The sequence below is a fragment of the Salvelinus namaycush genome, chromosome 12 (assembly GCF_016432855.1).
Source record: "Salvelinus namaycush isolate Seneca chromosome 12, SaNama_1.0, whole genome shotgun sequence".
Lineage (NCBI taxonomy): Eukaryota > Metazoa > Chordata > Actinopteri > Salmoniformes > Salmonidae > Salvelinus > Salvelinus namaycush.
In genome coordinates, this window is record NC_052318.1 from 44,957,374 (window position 1) to 44,975,419 (window position 18,046).

The 18,046-nt window shown below is 43.1% G+C and overlaps 1 protein-coding gene across 1 annotated transcript in view; it reads left to right on the forward strand.

The window, feature by feature from the left end:
* The first annotated feature begins 2,167 nt into the window (after nucleotides 1-2,167).
* Nucleotides 2,168-18,046, forward strand: part of LOC120057313 (pro-neuregulin-2, membrane-bound isoform-like) — a 58,409-nt gene continuing 42,530 nt past the window's right edge. Inside the window, exon 1 of the mRNA XM_039005888.1 lies at nucleotides 2,168-2,469. Within this exon, the coding sequence (XP_038861816.1) occupies nucleotides 2,355-2,469 (115 nt within the window). The 5' untranslated portion in view covers nucleotides 2,168-2,354. The remainder of the gene's footprint in view (nucleotides 2,470-18,046) is intronic.

Below are 18,046 nucleotides of genomic sequence, written 5' to 3' on the forward strand. Positions count from 1 at the left end.
AGCCGCTTCGCAATTGAGTGACAGCTAGCGAGAGGCCTACCCAGCATTATCCTATGAGGTTGCAGGGAGGGCCCAAAGGCTCAATGGACACAGCAGAGAGAGAGCGAGAGCAATGGCATCGTGCACATATCTGCATATACTGTATGTGACGTACTATGCAATTTTCAAGGACCACTTTTGGCTTGTGAGTGCGATAACAGATCTACTGACTAAAAAGTATACAGAAGTACTGGAGAATCTCTTTAAGGTCTATCTAATCACTATCTTGGCCTGTCATATATTCTTCGACAATAACACAGTGGGAAAATACATTTCATGAAGGGGGAACATCGCGTACGTCCAGTTCCGAAGCCTTTAGTCCCATCATGGGATTAGTGGGCTTGAGGCTATTTCACAGGAGCCTTTTGAGCCACTGGAAATCATGGATGAAATATCTCTCCTTTTAAATCGCTTTACTACAAAACGAGTGAATGAGCTACATGCACTGTCAGTTCACCATTGGTGCCTGTATGCTGCGATACGGGAGTTGGCTATATATTTCATGTGAGATGAATAATTGAATAACTGAAAGAGAACTTAATCCCGGTTCTCATGAGTGAGATATCTCACTGCATACCCTTACTCGCAAGAGTGTGCGGAAGTTCGGCATGCTCGAGAATGAACAGAGGGCGGGCGAGTGGCTCTTTTTAATGAGGGGAGGGGCTCACCTCATTCGTCACTCGACCTGTCTGTCTCCGACAGGCGTGTGTGAGTGGTTCTTCAAGCTTCTGAGATCAGAAAAACGTTTATTTTTCAGGCTATTGGATTTAATTACATCGCTATATCAGCAGTAATTTATACTGTATGATTGCTGTGCAGTGTTGCTGGATGTGTAAAACAGACTGCATGTGTGTGTGTGTGTGTGTGTGATTGTGAGAGACAGACAGAGCTCGCTCCTCAGGTTGGTGATGACGATGCGCCGGCAGAGAGAGACGCAACCACAGACATGCTGGGGCTTGCTAACAACACGGCAGGGTAGGAGGACACAGGGAGGAGAAAGGGAGAGGCAGAAAGGGGGCAGAGAGTGCGAGAGAGAGGAGGGAAAAGGGGAGAGTGAGAGGTGTGGAGAGGAAATTGATGTTTGTGTGTAAGGAGCATGCATATATGTCATGCATTGTGACGTTTCTAGTTTTCATTGTTTTCAATGCATATCCTCTTGTTAGGTTTCAGTGTTTATTACCTAAATCAGAACCAGATTATGTGAGTTTGGGGAGCATGTTATTGTGTAGAGACCCCCTCACCAACATGCACAGGGCAGACCCAAAGGGAGCTGGGTGGTCAGCATGGGGGAGGGGTTAACTGGCCCCTCTCCAGGGGTGCATGGGTCAGTCATAAAGACCAGATATGCTCCAGGCTAGAGGTATCTGGGGCTGGGGGAGGCTACAGGTGGCCTGCTATATGGGCCATCTCCTCTGTTCTGTGGTCTCTGTGAATCTCAAACCACCCCCTTGCCCCTATCAACTCGCTCCGAGGGCCCTCTGTTGTCACGTGTTGCTGACGAAACTCGAGGGTGACTTCCTGACAGTGGCGAGGGGATCAATAAAACTATCAACTTCGGGAGACACTGGTGATTTGAATGATGCAATTCATGTTCTACTTTTAAATAATTAAACAAGCATGAAATTGGAATAAACAAATCCCACCTGTCGTTTTACAAGATGTAAACCTCAGTAATAGTTAAACATTTAATCAGGGAGGTATTTAATCTTATACACGTGTCAAATGACGAAATCAGACATAAACAAATGCACGTGGCATATCATTAGGCACGCCTCTGCATATTTTTTTTTTATTGCGCAAACTCAATAATGTGGTGCCTTATGTGATTCCACTTCGCCCTGAAGCCGACAGCGTTGCTGGCATGGTCGAGGTGGCTAACGTAGGGTCTAGTTAGCCCCTACGCGTGTGAACACGCAAGTGTAGGGCAGAGGGGCGAGAGAGGAAGGCTCCAGCTTGAGGGCCTAGAAGAGGCTGTGTTTATCGGATAGTTCTAGGCAGGGAACAGTTAATTGCCTATACAGCAATGAGAAATGCCTCCCTGCTCACCCCCTAGGTCTCTCTTACTACCCTCCCCTTTCTCAGCGCGGTCTCCGTACTTTTCTCTCCCCTCTTCGGTCGTCTCTTTCATTCTCTCGCTCTCTTTGCCTTGCTGTAAGTAGGTGTTTCCCTACTGTGGGTGATTGGCGCGAGTCTATATAGGAGGGGAGACGCTCTGACAAGCTTAGAGTCTAGCGTCACACGCTCCTCACAGGACTACCTGTTTTTGTCAGCGATTTTTTTTCTTCCTGAGAGGATTTACACTTTCAACTGACAGCATGTCGGAGGGCAGGAAGAAGGAGAAGAAAGGGAAAAAGAGTGGGGGGAAAAGGGCACGGAAAGAGGAGAGAGAGCGCAAAGAGAAAGAGGAGAGCGAATTGGATCCAACAACAGGTAAAAATGACTCGATGGAGAGGACATTTGTAGGTGTATGTGTGTGGTGGAATGGTGGGAGACTGCAGGGCCTGTGAAAGAATGTATCACCTTGTCTTGTCATAGCTTGCCACATGGAAGTGATTCCTAATGTGGGCAGCATACATGCAGCAGCACATCTGTTGGTGTGGTCGAATGTGCCTTTTGCGTGCGAGCCCAAATCAAAGCCCTCAATGAGCTGGGGACCTCACTGCGCACACCACTGCAACACACAGCTGGTTTGGGAACATCTTGACAGTGGCCGCAGCGCGGAACAATTGTTTTCGTCACATTTCACTTTCGCAAACGTGTCTCATACAGCAGCCTGAAACGATTGTTTAGTTTCGTTTCCCATGTCATCAAGGGAGTGGGAAAACGAGGCTTACGAAGCAAAACATTTCGCTCATACGGTGTATAGTGAGGTATAGTATTACACAGTAACCATGTTCCTCAGTGTACAGTAAACATGGCCCAACAGAACAAACCCAGGACCGTCCACTGTCTCTCAGCTTTAGTTCCTAGTGGCAGTGTTTCCCTTGTCAAGTGGTTCTCTCATTCCTCGCAGGAAAACCCTCTGCTATTTGAATTGCACTGCAGCTGCTGTCTTCTGAGTCACAAACGCAGCAATGTGCTCTCTCACTGGTTGCTGCTGCAAGCCGCAACATGCCACTGCAGTTTGACACGCGGTTCGCAGGTAATGCCTGCCCCAATCTCAGTCATACTCCACTTAAACTATGTCCCACACTAAAGGAATGATTCAACATTCTCTTTAGATACCATATTAGAGGTCTTCTCCGGTCCAAGAAGTTGGATCCGGACCTAAACAGACCGAAGGACAATCAGATCCAGAACCGAACAGACCAGAACTTTAAAAAAAATTGTGACCTGACCCGAATGGACCCGAGAACAATCAGACCTGAACCCAAATGGACCCGATGACAACCAGACCTAGACCCGACCCTAACAGGTCCGGGTTTAGACCAGACCCGATTGTACAGGAGTGAAATAATGTTAATCAGCCAAGTTGCTCTTCTGGTTTACAAATAGGTATTTATTTATATGTTGGCTAGGCCTTATATAATTCAGTAAATTCACCTTATTAGCGTAAAATAAATATGTTATAGGCTATGCATAGCTGTGGTCAGGTGCTATTGACTGTAGTTACATAGACCCGAGAAACAATCAGGCCCAGAGTTTAGATGACACGCCTGGTGCCCAAATTGATGGCATATCAAATTGATGACGTATGTCGCGCAGCGATAGTCGAGGGGAGACGAACGGATTCGGTTCAGTCAGTCGTGCTGATGAGCCCTTCCCAGCTAGCTAGTTTGTCCTTGTGGCTAGAAACTTCTGTTAGACATTTGTTTAATTTCTTTGGAGTGTGTTCAGAATCATTCCGTTTCTATCAGAGTAATTATATTTTACGGAAATGTAGACGTTAATGACTTAGTTGTACAAATCACTAGCCTACAATAGATGTGCTTTAGCTGTCTCTCTGGCCTGATATTGGCGACACTATCCTAGCTACTTTCATCTCCTTACTGCGGCAAGCGGGAGTGAAGGAGACCGTGCCCTGTGTTGTGTTCCCAGCTTGCAGCGCAAACTCTCCCCATTGAGCAGTGTAGACTGTATCACGGTAACATCCAGATGGTTACTACCAATATTACACGAGATTTCTCATGCAGGCTGCTATCCTACTCTAAATAAAATGAACAAATTGGCCACGTTAGATACCGCCTGCGACATGTAATAGCCCGGTGGGATGCAACTCACGTCAGCAAAGCACCTCCCAACACCGTTGCACTGGTCATTAACACCGGCTTGTTACTTCAGCTAATTGGCATGTCACGGTGACATCCAGATGGTGACCAATACTACAATTTATTTCTCCCTCGCCCTTCAAAATGAACATAACTTTCTTTTACAAGTTTTAACCAGCGCCATGCTGTTGTTGTTGCCAGCTAGCCAGCCCAGCATATAAACTAGCTAGCTGGGAAGGGCTCATCAGGATGACTGACCATTCGTCTCCACACTCGACTCTCATTGGGCGACATACGGACATGCCTGGTACCCAAATTGATGACGTATATCCTCTCCCTTACCTGCATGCAGCTATCCTTTTAATCTGTCATCCTCACCTGGTGTTATGTGGACTCCATGACACTATCCCTTTTTTCAAAGACAGTAGATTTAACTAACTATGGCTGATTGACCCGTGTACTGTATAACGCCAAGTAAGCAATACTGATTCTCTATTCATTCCTCGTGTTATTAATTCTCTGATTTTCTCTCTGCATTGTTAGGAATGAGTAGGGGAGAACCGGGACAAAAGTAACAGTTTTAGTTTTTTTCCTAATTACTCAGAGATCGATAGAGCTTGAGACACCATATTTTATGACAAACAACTCTATTATTAGTAAATGTAACTTCAATTCTATGGTAATGGACCGAGAACAGAATTCCTGCAACGTTACTTTGTACATGCGTTAGGGCGGACTTAACTTCATGTTTCTAGTTTTTCATGCTCTTTGCTTTCAACAAATTTAATTGTATTATTTATTTTTTCAACCTTTTATTTAACTAGGCAAGTCATGTGCTATCAGCCATAATTTAATGTTTCCGTCTATTTGAATAATTAGTGCTATAGGTTTGAAATGTATGAAAATGAACCATGCGTCAACATCGCAATGTTGCTCAACCACAATATTTTTGCCTTACAATATTAATCAAACTAAAATGGATTACATTATAGCTATATTAAACAATTTTCTCATCTCACTTTAAATGGGAATGTAGTTGGAGATGTTTTTCACCATTTTTAATTACTATTCATGCTTAGCCCTACCAATCAGGTGTGCTCCAACTGTCCTTGTCATGCGCGCTCCTCGTGTCTTGATAGAATAAACGTCTTTATTCTCTTCCCAACGGCAAACTCATCTTGCTTATCACATGTCCATGGCTTGACATAACGTAATTGACCCCCAGAATCAAAAATATATTTTTAACCACTAACCTGTCGATAAAAGCTTGTGAGAAACTGATCCACCAAGTCGATTGATTAAGACATCATTTTAATGATGTCATATTTAATTTTGTAACATTCGGTCCCTTGTTGATATTTGCTAAAATAAAAGCAATATGTGGCCTGTGCTTAAACATTTACTTAATTTTATTCCAGGTCATCAGTTTACATTATGTTACTTTTGTCTCTCCTGTAACTTCTCCCAGGCTAACACCTAAGACTAGCTAGCATGATACGTTAAACATATGCTGTCATTTAGTCACTAGATAGGGTAAGAAAATGCATATGTTTGGAACCTTAAACAACTAAACACAACTTTACAACTGAGAAACACTTCCGGGTCAGTGTTTTACTTCCGTCGCTCAAAACCAAATGTTGTTGATAACTCTGCGAAACATGGTCAGACGGGGCTGTTTCTTTGCAAGGAGCTCACCCTCCACCTTAGCAAAGTGCTGACTTTACTACGTCATTCTAGCTTCTGTGTCATCTGAGAAAATGGCCATGTTACTTTCACCCCGTGTTACTTTCGTACAGCTCTCCCCTAAGCATTTCACTGTTAGTCTACACCTGTTGTTTACGAAGCATGTGACAAGTAACATTTGATTTCTTCTGCTAATTTAAAATTGCCCTTAGGTAATAGTTCTGCATTTCCCAGGTCCATTATGAAACAGCTGTTTTTTCCCCCGTTTGGTGGGTCAGTCGGCCTGTTATTTTACAGCATAATAACAATTATTATTAGTACAGCCCGTTTATCTGTGTGCGTGTGGTGTTCCTGTCTATCTCTCTGGTCACCAGTCAGACAATGTGGCTATTGACTCAGAGAGGAGCGTTGTGTTATAGTGAACCTGATGATAATCGGCAGTGCTTTGTCTGGAGGGGCGGGGAAACCACTAAAACAGCACCTCAAAGAGAGCCTGCGACTCCGTTTGAAGACTCTTAGGGGAGGGAAAACGACTATGTTAAGCTTCCAAGTAGCACACTGTTTCTTCAGTTTGTGCCACCTCACTTTTCATATCTGTTGTACTGTACTGCTTGTGACTACATTTCTTCTACACACGGTTGTAGTTTGTAGTTTTATCCAAGTCTTCCTGCTTCATGCTGTATGGCTTTGGGGTATTTGAAAGATTTTTTTCTTTTCTTTTTTTTTTCTGAAAATGTTCAGGCAGTTTTTTATCTGCTTTATGTTGACATGAAAGAGAAGAGAATGCCACACACGGAATGTATGTACTTTTTCAGCCATTTTGAAGTCTTTCTGTATAGTGGTCCAATGTTGGTGGATCATTTTGCCCCGTTTTAATGTTACCCCTGAAGCACTATGATCAATGATCATGAGTGTGTGCTTTTAACACAGCCGAGATTTACTTCAAAGTGCATTTCAAGAAGACGATGGACAGACACTCAGCTATGTAGAATGAATCAAAACGGATCATTTATGAGCGGTCGTGGAAATGTGGTCATCGTTTGTGCTGAAAGGGTAATCCTACTGATTCTCATCTTTCGACAAGGGACTTATTTTAATTAGGTAAGTTCGGGGTGTTGTAAATATTGCCAAATAATGACATTAACATACTGCTCTCGCATTCTTAGCAATATACAGTATGACTCCCCGAGGAGGTCTCAAACCCAGGCCACCAGCACCGATGACTAATGCCCTAACCACTGTCCCAATAAGGGTTATCCCTAAGGCGTGTGCTTATTAGGCCAGTATAGGCCCTGTCCAGACACAAACCCTAAGCCCTTCTTCCCAGGCACTTGTGTAGATCTGAAATAACTGGATAGGTGTAAGCAATTTGGGTGAATGCACTTTGATGTACATCTCAGCTCTGGTAAAAGTACTCAAGAAAAACTATTTTCATTCAGGAGTAACATTAAATCAAAGTTATATGCCCCCACCAACATTAGACCGCTATACAAAAAGCCCTAAAATTGCGGAAATAAGTCATTCAAATCAATGATGAGAGAATAGTCAGAAACTGACACAGACATGATGGTGTAGCAGAAAAATAGGAATGCTGTGAACCAAGAGGTTGTGAGTTCAAATCCCAGGGGAGGACATGTTGACTAATAATTACTGTATATAAATGAACATGTGCATTGTAGTCATGTGTATCAGATATGTAAATTGAAAACACTGTTAAAATCATTCTGTGTGTCCCTAACCTTGCCAACAAGGTTAGGGACAGACGCACAGGAATGTTCTTGCAACGTTCCCATGGAACGTTTCTAGAGCATTAATATCTTATATTTTGAGAACATGGCAACCGTGTTTCATTTGACATTAATAAACAGTCGTTGCGCATCACTGGAACATATGAAAACGTTAGGTAATGACCTAATGAGACTCTAAAGTTATGGGAACGTTTGTTGTTAGCTGGTAGCAAGGGCAGACCTCTGTATCGGTACCCGAACATTCTGTCGTACTGACTGACTGACTCCCAGAGCCTGGGAATATGGCTTTCTAGGCTTTCCTCAGGCTATGTGCTGCTCTGAATTGGGTAGTAGAAGCGGATATACTGTATGTAAATCAAGCACAGTATTTTCCTCTAGACTGTTTTCTTTACAAGTCTCGATTTTAACATTAATTTCCTCAATGCTCATCCTTTACAAAACTATGTGCTGAACCAGACATAATGAGAAGAGCAGGGTACAGGAGTACGCCGTTGGTAATCTTGTCATGGGTGAAGATTCCTTACTGTTTGTCGGCTGGGGTTGTTTATTTTGTATTGTGGTTGGTTTATCTTGTTATCGGGAATCACAAGGATACATGGAGCCTACAGCAGTAAGAAGCTGGGATGTTTTCAGCCAAGGATTAGTCTGAGGACATTACATAACGAACAAAGTTGGCTGGAGATCCCCATAACTTTCCGCCAACTCTGTCGCCATTGCAGCAAAAACACCTTGAGGTTAAACCCGAGGATGAGCTCCTATCTCCCTCTGCCTCATCTGGCTGGCTGCGATAGCTCACTCTGTGTGTGCGTGTGTGAGTTTACCCCCTGCAGTGAGAATGATCATTAGCCCTCCTTTTTTAACCTAACAGGAAGTTGTTGACAGTTCTGAGGCTCTGTCTTCTCTAAGTGTTTTCTAACAAGGCTTGTGAGAGATGTGTGCAGCTGGAGTTGGACTAAAAATAACGTGTCCTATTGATCTATGATGCATGGTCTTTATTCTGATTTAGACATTCCCTTGTTTGATTCCAGCAAGTGCAGATGGCACTGACAGCTCTTCTTGAAATGGCTCAGATAATTTAGAGATAAAAATGTATTTTCGACGTTCTAAACCCTTAGCCACTCCCTGCAAAACTTGGTATATACACAGGTGCTCCAATCAGCAATGGATTAGGAGAACTTCTGAGAATGTCAGGGTAGAATGGTGTTTACAAAATTGGGCAAATTGTATTGATGGCCCCTTGTATAGATTTGTATATAAAGTGCATACGGAAAGTATTCAGACCACTTGACTTTTTCCTAATGTTAGATTACAGCCTTATTCTAAAATGGATTAAATAGTTTTTTTCTCATCAATCTACAGACAATAGCCCATAATGACAAAAAAAACTGTTTTAAAAAAAAAGAAGAAATGTTTGCAAATTTATACAAATAAAATAAATGTAATATCACATTTACATAAGTATTCAGGCCCTTTACTCAGTACTTTGTTGAAGCACATTTGGCAGCGATTACAGCCTGGAGTCTTCTTGGGTATGACTCTACAAGCTTGGCGCACCTGTATTTGGAGAGTTTCTCCCATTTCTTCTCTGCAGATCCTCTCAAGCTTTGTCAGGTTGGCTTAGGAGCGTCACTGCACAGCTATTTACAGGTCTCTCCATAGATGTTCGATCGGGTTCAAGTCTGGGCTCTGGCTGGGCTTCTCAAGGACATTCAGAGACTTGTCCCGAAGCCACTCGTGCATTGTCTTGGCTGTGTGCTTCGGATCGTTGTCCTGTTGGAATGTGAACCTTCGCCCCGTATGAGGTCCTGAGTGCTCTGGAGCAGGTTTTCATCAAGGATCTCTCTGTACTTTGCTCCGTTCATCTTTCCCTCGATCCTGACCAGTCTCCCAGTCTCTGCCGTTGAAAAACGTCCCCACAGCATGATGCTGCCACCACCATGCTTCACCGTAGGGATGGTGCCAGGTTTCCTCCAGAGTTCCTCCATTGACGAACTCTGGAGCTCTGTCAGAGTGACCATCAGGTTCTTGGTCACCTCCCTGACTAAAGCCCTTCTCCCCCGATTGCTCATTTTGGCCAGGTGGCCAGTTTGAGGAAGTTCTAAACTTATTCCATTTTAAGAATGATAGAGGCCACTGTGTTCTGGGGGACCTTCAATGCTAAAGAAATGTTTTGGTACCCTTCCCCAGATCTGTGCCTCGACACAATCCTTATCTCGGCGCTCTACGGACAATTCCGACCTCAATGCTTGGTTTTTGCTCTGACATACACTGCCATCTGTGGGACCATATATAGACAGGTGTGTGCCTTTCCAAATCATGTCCAATCAATTGAATTTACCACAGGTGGACTCTAAGTTGTAGAAACATCTCAAGGATGATCAATGTAAACAGGATGCACCTGAGCTCAATTTCGAGTCTCCTAGCAAAGGGTCTGAATACTTATGTAAATAAGGTATTTCTGTTTTATTTTTAATACATTTGCAAACATTTCTAAAAACTTGTTTTCGCTTTTTTTATTATGGGGGTATTGTGTGTAGATTTTAGAATAAGGCAGTAACGTAACAAAATGTGTAAAAGGTCAAGGGGTCTGAATACTTTCTGAATGCACTGTAACTAGTGTTCCTAAAGATTGACGCCAAAAGCATTATGGTATCTGCATAATAGTGATATTTTCAATTTATTTTCAATGAAATCTGATTAGTGAGATGGCACAACCTGGACCTTTTTGATTAGTTGTTAGTTCCCCCAGATTTTATAGAGCTGTCAATGGATGTTTCATCAATGGGAATGTTGTACATGATAGAAGCATGGTAACTCAGTTATTGTCAGATCTTTTTGTCACGGATTTCCAATGGACAGAAAAAAGGATGAGCTACTGATGAGTTAAATTCACCAGTATAATTGCTGGTCACGTATAGTTGTTTCCTGATACTCTTTTGATTTACGTAACTGTTCCTTTAAACTAACAGCTTCTTGGCCTCTTCTTATTAAAGAGATACTGTGACATTCTGGCAATTAAGGTCGTTTCGATTACGCCAGCGCACCTGTAGACTTTCAGTCATTGCGCTAACGCTAGTTAGAATTGGCTCGCAAAACTATTTGTAACTGCCTTCATACTGCCATCAGAGACATAAAAATGGTATCCATGAGTTCATCTGACTCTGGGTAAGTTGAAAAAATGGCCCACTTGCTGGAATCTCGCAGTATCCCTTTAAAACTGAAAATTTAATTGATTTTTAAATTATAGATGGAACCCCAGAAAGTGCATCTTTGTTTAAAGTATAACACTTTTGGGGTTGTTTAGGGAAGCTGTCTGGATCTAGGCCTGCTCCAGTACAGTCCAGGTCAGACAGGCATCCTTATGAGAGCAGTTCTGCCACGTTAGACTGGACTAACGAGGGGGGGACCACATAGGCTAACCCACAAGAACAGGTTCTACCCTGGGATCAGAACAATAATGTTCCATCATTACTTGGCTCATCCCGCTCTAGCGAATCCTTGTGCATCATGTCTGGGCTGTGCAGGATGACCGCTGGCTCCGCATAGGGATCTCAGAGCCAGGCAGGGGTGTAGGGTCTGACTGTCATAGGACATGTAGCCTACATAGGACAGAGCAGCTCCCCTCTCTTCCCTGTAGGATGCAGGGCCAAGCTATTCTGCTGTTACTCCACACTGTACTAGAGAGAATAAAGCTTGTACTGTATCTGTAATCCTTCAGAAAGGCCTCTGCTGTTTCTATGTACATAGTCATTCTGACAAAGGTATGGCGTTAGAGAGCATAGTCCGTAGCACGAGTATAAAGTACTGTCAATATCTTTGCAGAATTATCAAGGCTAGTTCCAAATTCAAAGGCTGACTCAGTGAACACTGAGGGGTAGTGAACAACAAGCGTAGACTGTCTGAACGTAGACCAAATAGTTCCTTACTGCACATTATAAGTGGACTGTCCGAGCACACTGCAGACTGAACACTAGTACTCTGTGTTGTGTTGTAGTGGACCATCTTTATTTGCAATCCTTTAAAGGGAACTCGCATTACTGCAATAAACATTCCATCAAACCCCACTACATTCTGAAGAGCTCAATATCACTTAGCAATTTCCACAGAGGGATATTGAAGAAATATTAGTCATTCTCTTCCATATAGGTTTTTAGGACAGACAGCCTGTCTTTTTTACTAGGTCGGGGAAGTGGGGCAATCCCTCCCCAATGAGGACGTCCGGTGATTATTTTGGTGCACCTACATGTTCAGTTTTAATTGAAGGCATTACCTATTATTTATTTAGTATTTTTGATTGTATTGGATAACGTAATTGTATATTTAAAATAAAAATCCCAACCCTACCGCTCTCCCCTGATTTAAAATAAACTAATGGACAACAGTAATGCTACTTACAACTATTTTCGCTCGAGTACATGTAGTAAAATAATTATATATACACACACATATACAGTACCAGTCAAGTTTGGACAGACCTACTCATTCCAGGATTTTTCTTTATTTGTACAATTTTCTACATTGTAGTATACGGTCTGATATACCACGGCTGTCAACCAATCAGCATTCGGGGCTCGAACCTCCCAGTTTATAATGCCAAATAATAGTCAGTCCACCATCAAAACACTAGCTTACTATGTATCGTTTCATTATGCAGTGTATACTATCTACAGCTATATACAGTATTAAGCTGCTAAACTCAGCAAAAAAAGAAATGCCCCTTTTTCAGGACCCTGTCTTTCAAAGATAATTCGTCAAAATCCAAATAACTTCACAGATCTTCATTATAAAGGGTTTAAACACTGTTTCCCATGATTGTTCAATGAACCATAAACAATTAATGAACGTGCACCTGTGGAACGGCCGTTAAGACACTAACAGCTTACAGACGGTAGGCATTTAAGGTCACAGTCATGAAAACCTAGGACACTAAAGAGGCCTTTCTACTGACTCTGAAAAACACCAAAAGAAAGATGCCCAGGGTCCCTGCTCATCTGCGTGAACGTTCCTTAGGCATGCTGCAAGGAGGCATGAGGACTGCAGATGTGGCCAGGGCAATAAATTGCAATATCCGTACTGTGAGACGCCTAAGACAGCGCTACAGGGAGACAGGACGGACAGCTGTGGCAGACCACGTGTAACAACACCTGCACAGGATCGGTACATCTGAACATCACACTTGAGGGACAGGTACAGGATGGCAACAACAACTGCCCGAGTTACACCAGGAACGCACAATCCCTCCATCAGTGCTCAGACTGTCCGCAATAGGCTGAGAGAGGCTAGACTGAGGGCTTGTAGGCCTGTTGTAAGGCAGGTCCTCACTAGACATCACCGGCAACAACGTCGCCTATGGGCACAAACCCACCATCGCTGGACCAGACAGGACTGGTAAAAAGTGCTCTTCACTGATGAGTCGCGGTTTTGTCTCACCAGGGGTGATGGTCGTATTCGTGTTTATCATCAAAGGAATGAGCGTTACACCGAGGCCTGTACTCTGGAGCAGGATCAAGTTGGAGGGTCTGTCATGGTCTGGGGCGGTGTGCCACAGCATCATCAGACTGAGCTTGTTGTCATTGCAGGCAATCTCAACGCTGTGCGTTACAGGGAAGACATCCTCCTCCGTCATGTGGTACCATTTCTGCAGGCTCATCCTGACATGACCCTCCAGCATGACAATGCCACCAGCCATACTGCTCGTTCTGTGTGTGATTTCCTGCGAGACAGGAATGTCAATGTTCTGCCATGGCCAGCGAAGAGCCCAGATCTCAGTCCCATTGAGCACGTCTGGGACCTGTTGGATCGGGCCATTCCCCTTATAAATGTCCAGGACCTTGCAGGTGCCTTGGTGGAAGAGTGGGGTAATGTCTCACAGCAAGAACTGGCAAATCTGTTGCAGTCCATGATGAGATGCACTGCAGTACTTAATGCAGCTGGTGGCCACACCAGATATTGACTGTTACTTTTGATTTTGACCCCCCCTTTGTTCAGGGACACATTATTCCATTTCTGTTAGTCATGTCTGTGGAACTTGTTCAGTTTATGTCTCAGTTGTTGAATCTTGTTATGTTCATACAAATATTTACACATGTTAAGTTTCCTGAAAATAAACGCATTTGACAAGTGGGGACTTTTATTTGTTTTGCCGAGTTTATAAATGTTTCATAAAAATGACACGTCAAATAGCCTATCAATTCTCCTGAAGTATTCCTTGCTGCGTTTCTCTCCTGTGTCGGTCTTTTTTTCTCTTTCTTTCTCTTAGAAAAAGTTGATCTGTGTCTGTGCTTGTCTAATTTTTTTTCTACCCAGAGGGCTATAGCAGTTACAGTATGCGACTGCATCGCCTTGCATTTTTGCGTGCAAATGTTTTCACTATGGCCTGTAGGCCTAGGTTGCGGAAAGTATTTCCTGGGACATTGTGCATTATATGTCCACTGCGCTGCACACAATGTAGTCTTAAATTATGCATGCCAAGATATACCAGAGATAAGGGACTGTTGATATTGCAACCGCACAACTCAAACGCTGGTTCACCAGTAGGTAGCCGCGGGATGATACAGGTGCCAGATGATGTGTGCTCATGATATGCTCTTATCTATTCAGTTGTGTGGGTTTGGAGTTGGACACACGCTCTGCTGTACGACAGACAGTTTAGTTTGAGTTGAGTCGGGTCTCCCTCTCTGTCCCTTTCTCTCCCTCTTCTCTCCCCCATGTGGTGGATATCAAGTGATCTGGAGAAGTGCTCGCAATAGTTTCCTACTTCTATTTTCGATTAGTTTACAATTCTAAACTTAGGTGTAGGTGTACTAGCCCACTAGTCTAGCAAGCAACACAGTGCTGGGCGCAGCCCAGTGAGTGGTGCTTTACAACCACTGGTGCTGTAATGCATAGCTGTCCCTTTGTGCTCAGTTTTAATAGGCACGATCTTAGTTACAACACCCCTCTCGTTATCTCTCGCTCTCTCTTTCACACACACCCATTGTAATTATGCAGTACAAAAAACTGTGCGCTCTGTTCACAACGTTCTATTCCTAGGAAGCGTTTGGGGAAACTTACAATTTATCTTACAGTACCATTTCTACTGATCTGCGTGCCAGTTATGATATTCATATCCACGTTTTCGTGGGACAGTATAATTTCAATAGTTTTTCATTTATTTTCTTTCTCAAAATCAATGTCACGTGTTTTTAATAATACAAATCGGAATGAAAAATGTTAAAATATAAAACTTTCAAATCCTCTAAAGCGAGAGCACCAGCCTCTGCTATATGGACAAACTGATTCACAGTGGGCCATTGGCGGCTAAAGAAATGAGCACATGCAACTAAGAGATAGTTTAGGCCAATGTAGCATTAGGCCTATAACCTGCAATGGAAGTTCTCAATCTCTACTGTGCCTGTCTGCCTCTCCTTCTATCTGTCTTAACTTGAGCTATCGCTAGTGAAGCGCAACATTGTATCAACTCATTCAAATCAACTGGGCCCGGACCAATGACTGTACATAGGAAGGTCAGGCCAGAAGCTGTCGCTGGCGAACTTGCAACATTGTATCAACTAGCCTATTCCGGTCCCTCAGTTTCCCACGCCAGTGAGTTCAGGACAGACGCAGCTGTTTTTGCGCAAAGGGAAATGTGTTCAGGTATTTTATGACGTTTCCACTGGATATATGGGATTCTCAGAGCATGACATTTTGCTCTTTCACACCGAGGCCTAGAGATTATCGAGGGAGAGAATTCTCGAGCTATTTTTCAAATACTGTGAGGAACTATTGTCATTCACAATGGATAATTTTTTAAAATACTGACTTCGTTGACTTTCTGTGTGAGGTGAAGAAAAAATGTCAGAAAAACAAGTTAGTTAAGAAGATCAGAAATCAGACATCCCCAAATGGGCACTTTCCTACATTTGTGCGCAGCAGGGCAGTTAGTCTACTTCTATGCGTGCTCAGGCACGCACTCCATCGAGGACACAAAGCAGACACATGCTCATTGCTTGGAGCGCTCCAAGCAAAATACAATGAAAACATTTAAATGATGGTAGGGAATAAATCAGAACGTGTTTGTGTAGCAGGTTGTGAACTCTGCAAACAATGTTTCCACTCTGAGAATGGTAAATGACTGTAGGCCTAATTGATCCACTCATGAACGGAAATTAATGTAACTAAATGACAGGAATTAACAGTAAATGTACGACTGGTGACGACTGGTCCAAAAATAATGGATGGAGAGGTTTTTTGGGGGGATTGGGGGGGTCTCGGATGGTTGAGGGGCAGCTCACGGGGGAACTGTGTGTGTGTGTGTGTGGGGGGCTTGGTGACTTGGAGATTGGAAGCGTGGGCCAGTGGCCGATAGGTCGTTGGTTCGGGTCCCCGTTTTGACTTGGTGGGAGATCTGCCCTTGGTCACGACCCTTGACCCTGGTTGCTCCTGTGGGTTGCTCTGGATGGGAGTCTGTTAGATGACTGAACGTAATGTAAATGTTGAGCCGTTGTTGCTCCTAGACGTTTCCACTTCACAATAACAGCACTTACAGTTGACCGGGGCAGCTCTAGCAGGGCAGACATTTGACGAACCTGACTTGTTGGAAAGGTGGCATCCTATGACGGTGCCACGTTGAAAGTCACTGAGCTCTTCAGTACTGCCAATGTTTGTCAATGGAGATTGCATGGCTGGGTGCTTGATTTTATACACCTGTCAGCAACGGGTGTAGCTGAAATAGCCGAATCCACTCATTTGAAGAGGTATCCACATACCTTTGGCCATGTTGTGCATCTTGCCTATCATATGAACATCCTTTTCAGACTCAGTGTTCCTTGGAGATTGGTCTGCTGTCCAAAAGATTTCAAATAGAAATGTCTTGATATGAACATTTTAAGTTGCAGGTATTTGAAAATATCTACATTGGTCAGTCTAAAATTCCTTTTGAATTCTGTCATGGACATTCATGTATTACTTTCTATGCCTTTAGTTTTCCATGTAGACCAATTTATCAGTCAATTCCAACTTGTCCAGAATATTCGTAATCTCTCGTCATACTTGAGTCAAAGTAAAGATACCTTAATAGAAAATGACTCAAATAAAAGTGAAAGTAACTTGTGTAAAAGTCGAAGTATTTGGTTTTAAATATACGTACGTATCAAAAGTAAATGTAATTGCTCAAGTATACATTTCAAATTCCTTATATTAAGCAAACCAGATGGTATGATTTTCCTAGTTTATGCATAAAAATGTATGCATAGCCAAGGGCACACAACACATAATTTACAAACAAATAATTTGTGTTTAGTGAGTCAGATCAGAGGCAGTAGGGTGACAAGGGATGTGAATTGGACCATTTTCCTGTCAAAATTCATTTTGCCACTTCGTCAGAATATATTGAATGAGTTTCCTTTTTAACAATAAATTAGCCATGTAAAAATTGCTCTTCTTTTCCTATTATCAGCCAAACCATTGGAATTATAGCTAGCTATACTCAATTCACCAATTACCATGATGGGGTGTATTTCAGATACTTGCCACGATCCTAGCCAACATTTTGAGATATCCATGCCTGCCAATACCACCAGAATCAATGCCTGTCAGTTATATACCTAGCTGTACCATGATAGATGCCCTGCTAAACATACTGTAGCTCCAACTGGCTCTAAGTAGACCTCCAATTGTGCTCCAAGAGTCAGAGATTGAGGTACTTCATGATGACTTACTGTGATAATGTGTCTGAAAGAGAAGGCGGGAGAATGAGCGGGGGGGAATGAGAAAGACCGCAACCTCACCTTGAGAAGCCCCTCCCCTTCACCCTGTTCACCTCTCTCCTCTGTACCCTGGGGGAATCCCAGTCCTCAACTAACACGAGTGCAGCTGTCAGCAGAGCAGGCCAGAGACCATAGGGAGGGAGAAGACCGCCAACTGTACAGCCTATCCTCCCTCCCTCTACCCATCCATCCATCCTCCCAGAGCTGGGCTGACCCTGTTGTCTAGCTTGGGGTAATTCCATGGTAACGGAATTACGCTTTGACTCCGATTTTTGACTTTGAAATCAACGGTTTTTGATTGGCATGCATTTTAAAGTTAAACGAACCATACAACTCTATGCACAAGGACTACTTTGAACAATTTCCACTGAACTCTTTACAAAAACACATTTACTTGAAGAACAGTGCAGATGCAAAGTTTGGAAACCGAATGACTGTAAAGTCTCCCTCAGTTATTTTGCGTCCACATTTTCCCAGAACTCCAAAGTTAAATATCTGCTCCGAATTAAGATTCAAAGATGTCTGCAGAAAGAATGGAGGTGTCAGCTATAACATGACACCTTGAGTTTGGGAAAGAAATTAAATAAAGATTTTGCTTATTGAACTACAGTGGATTTACACC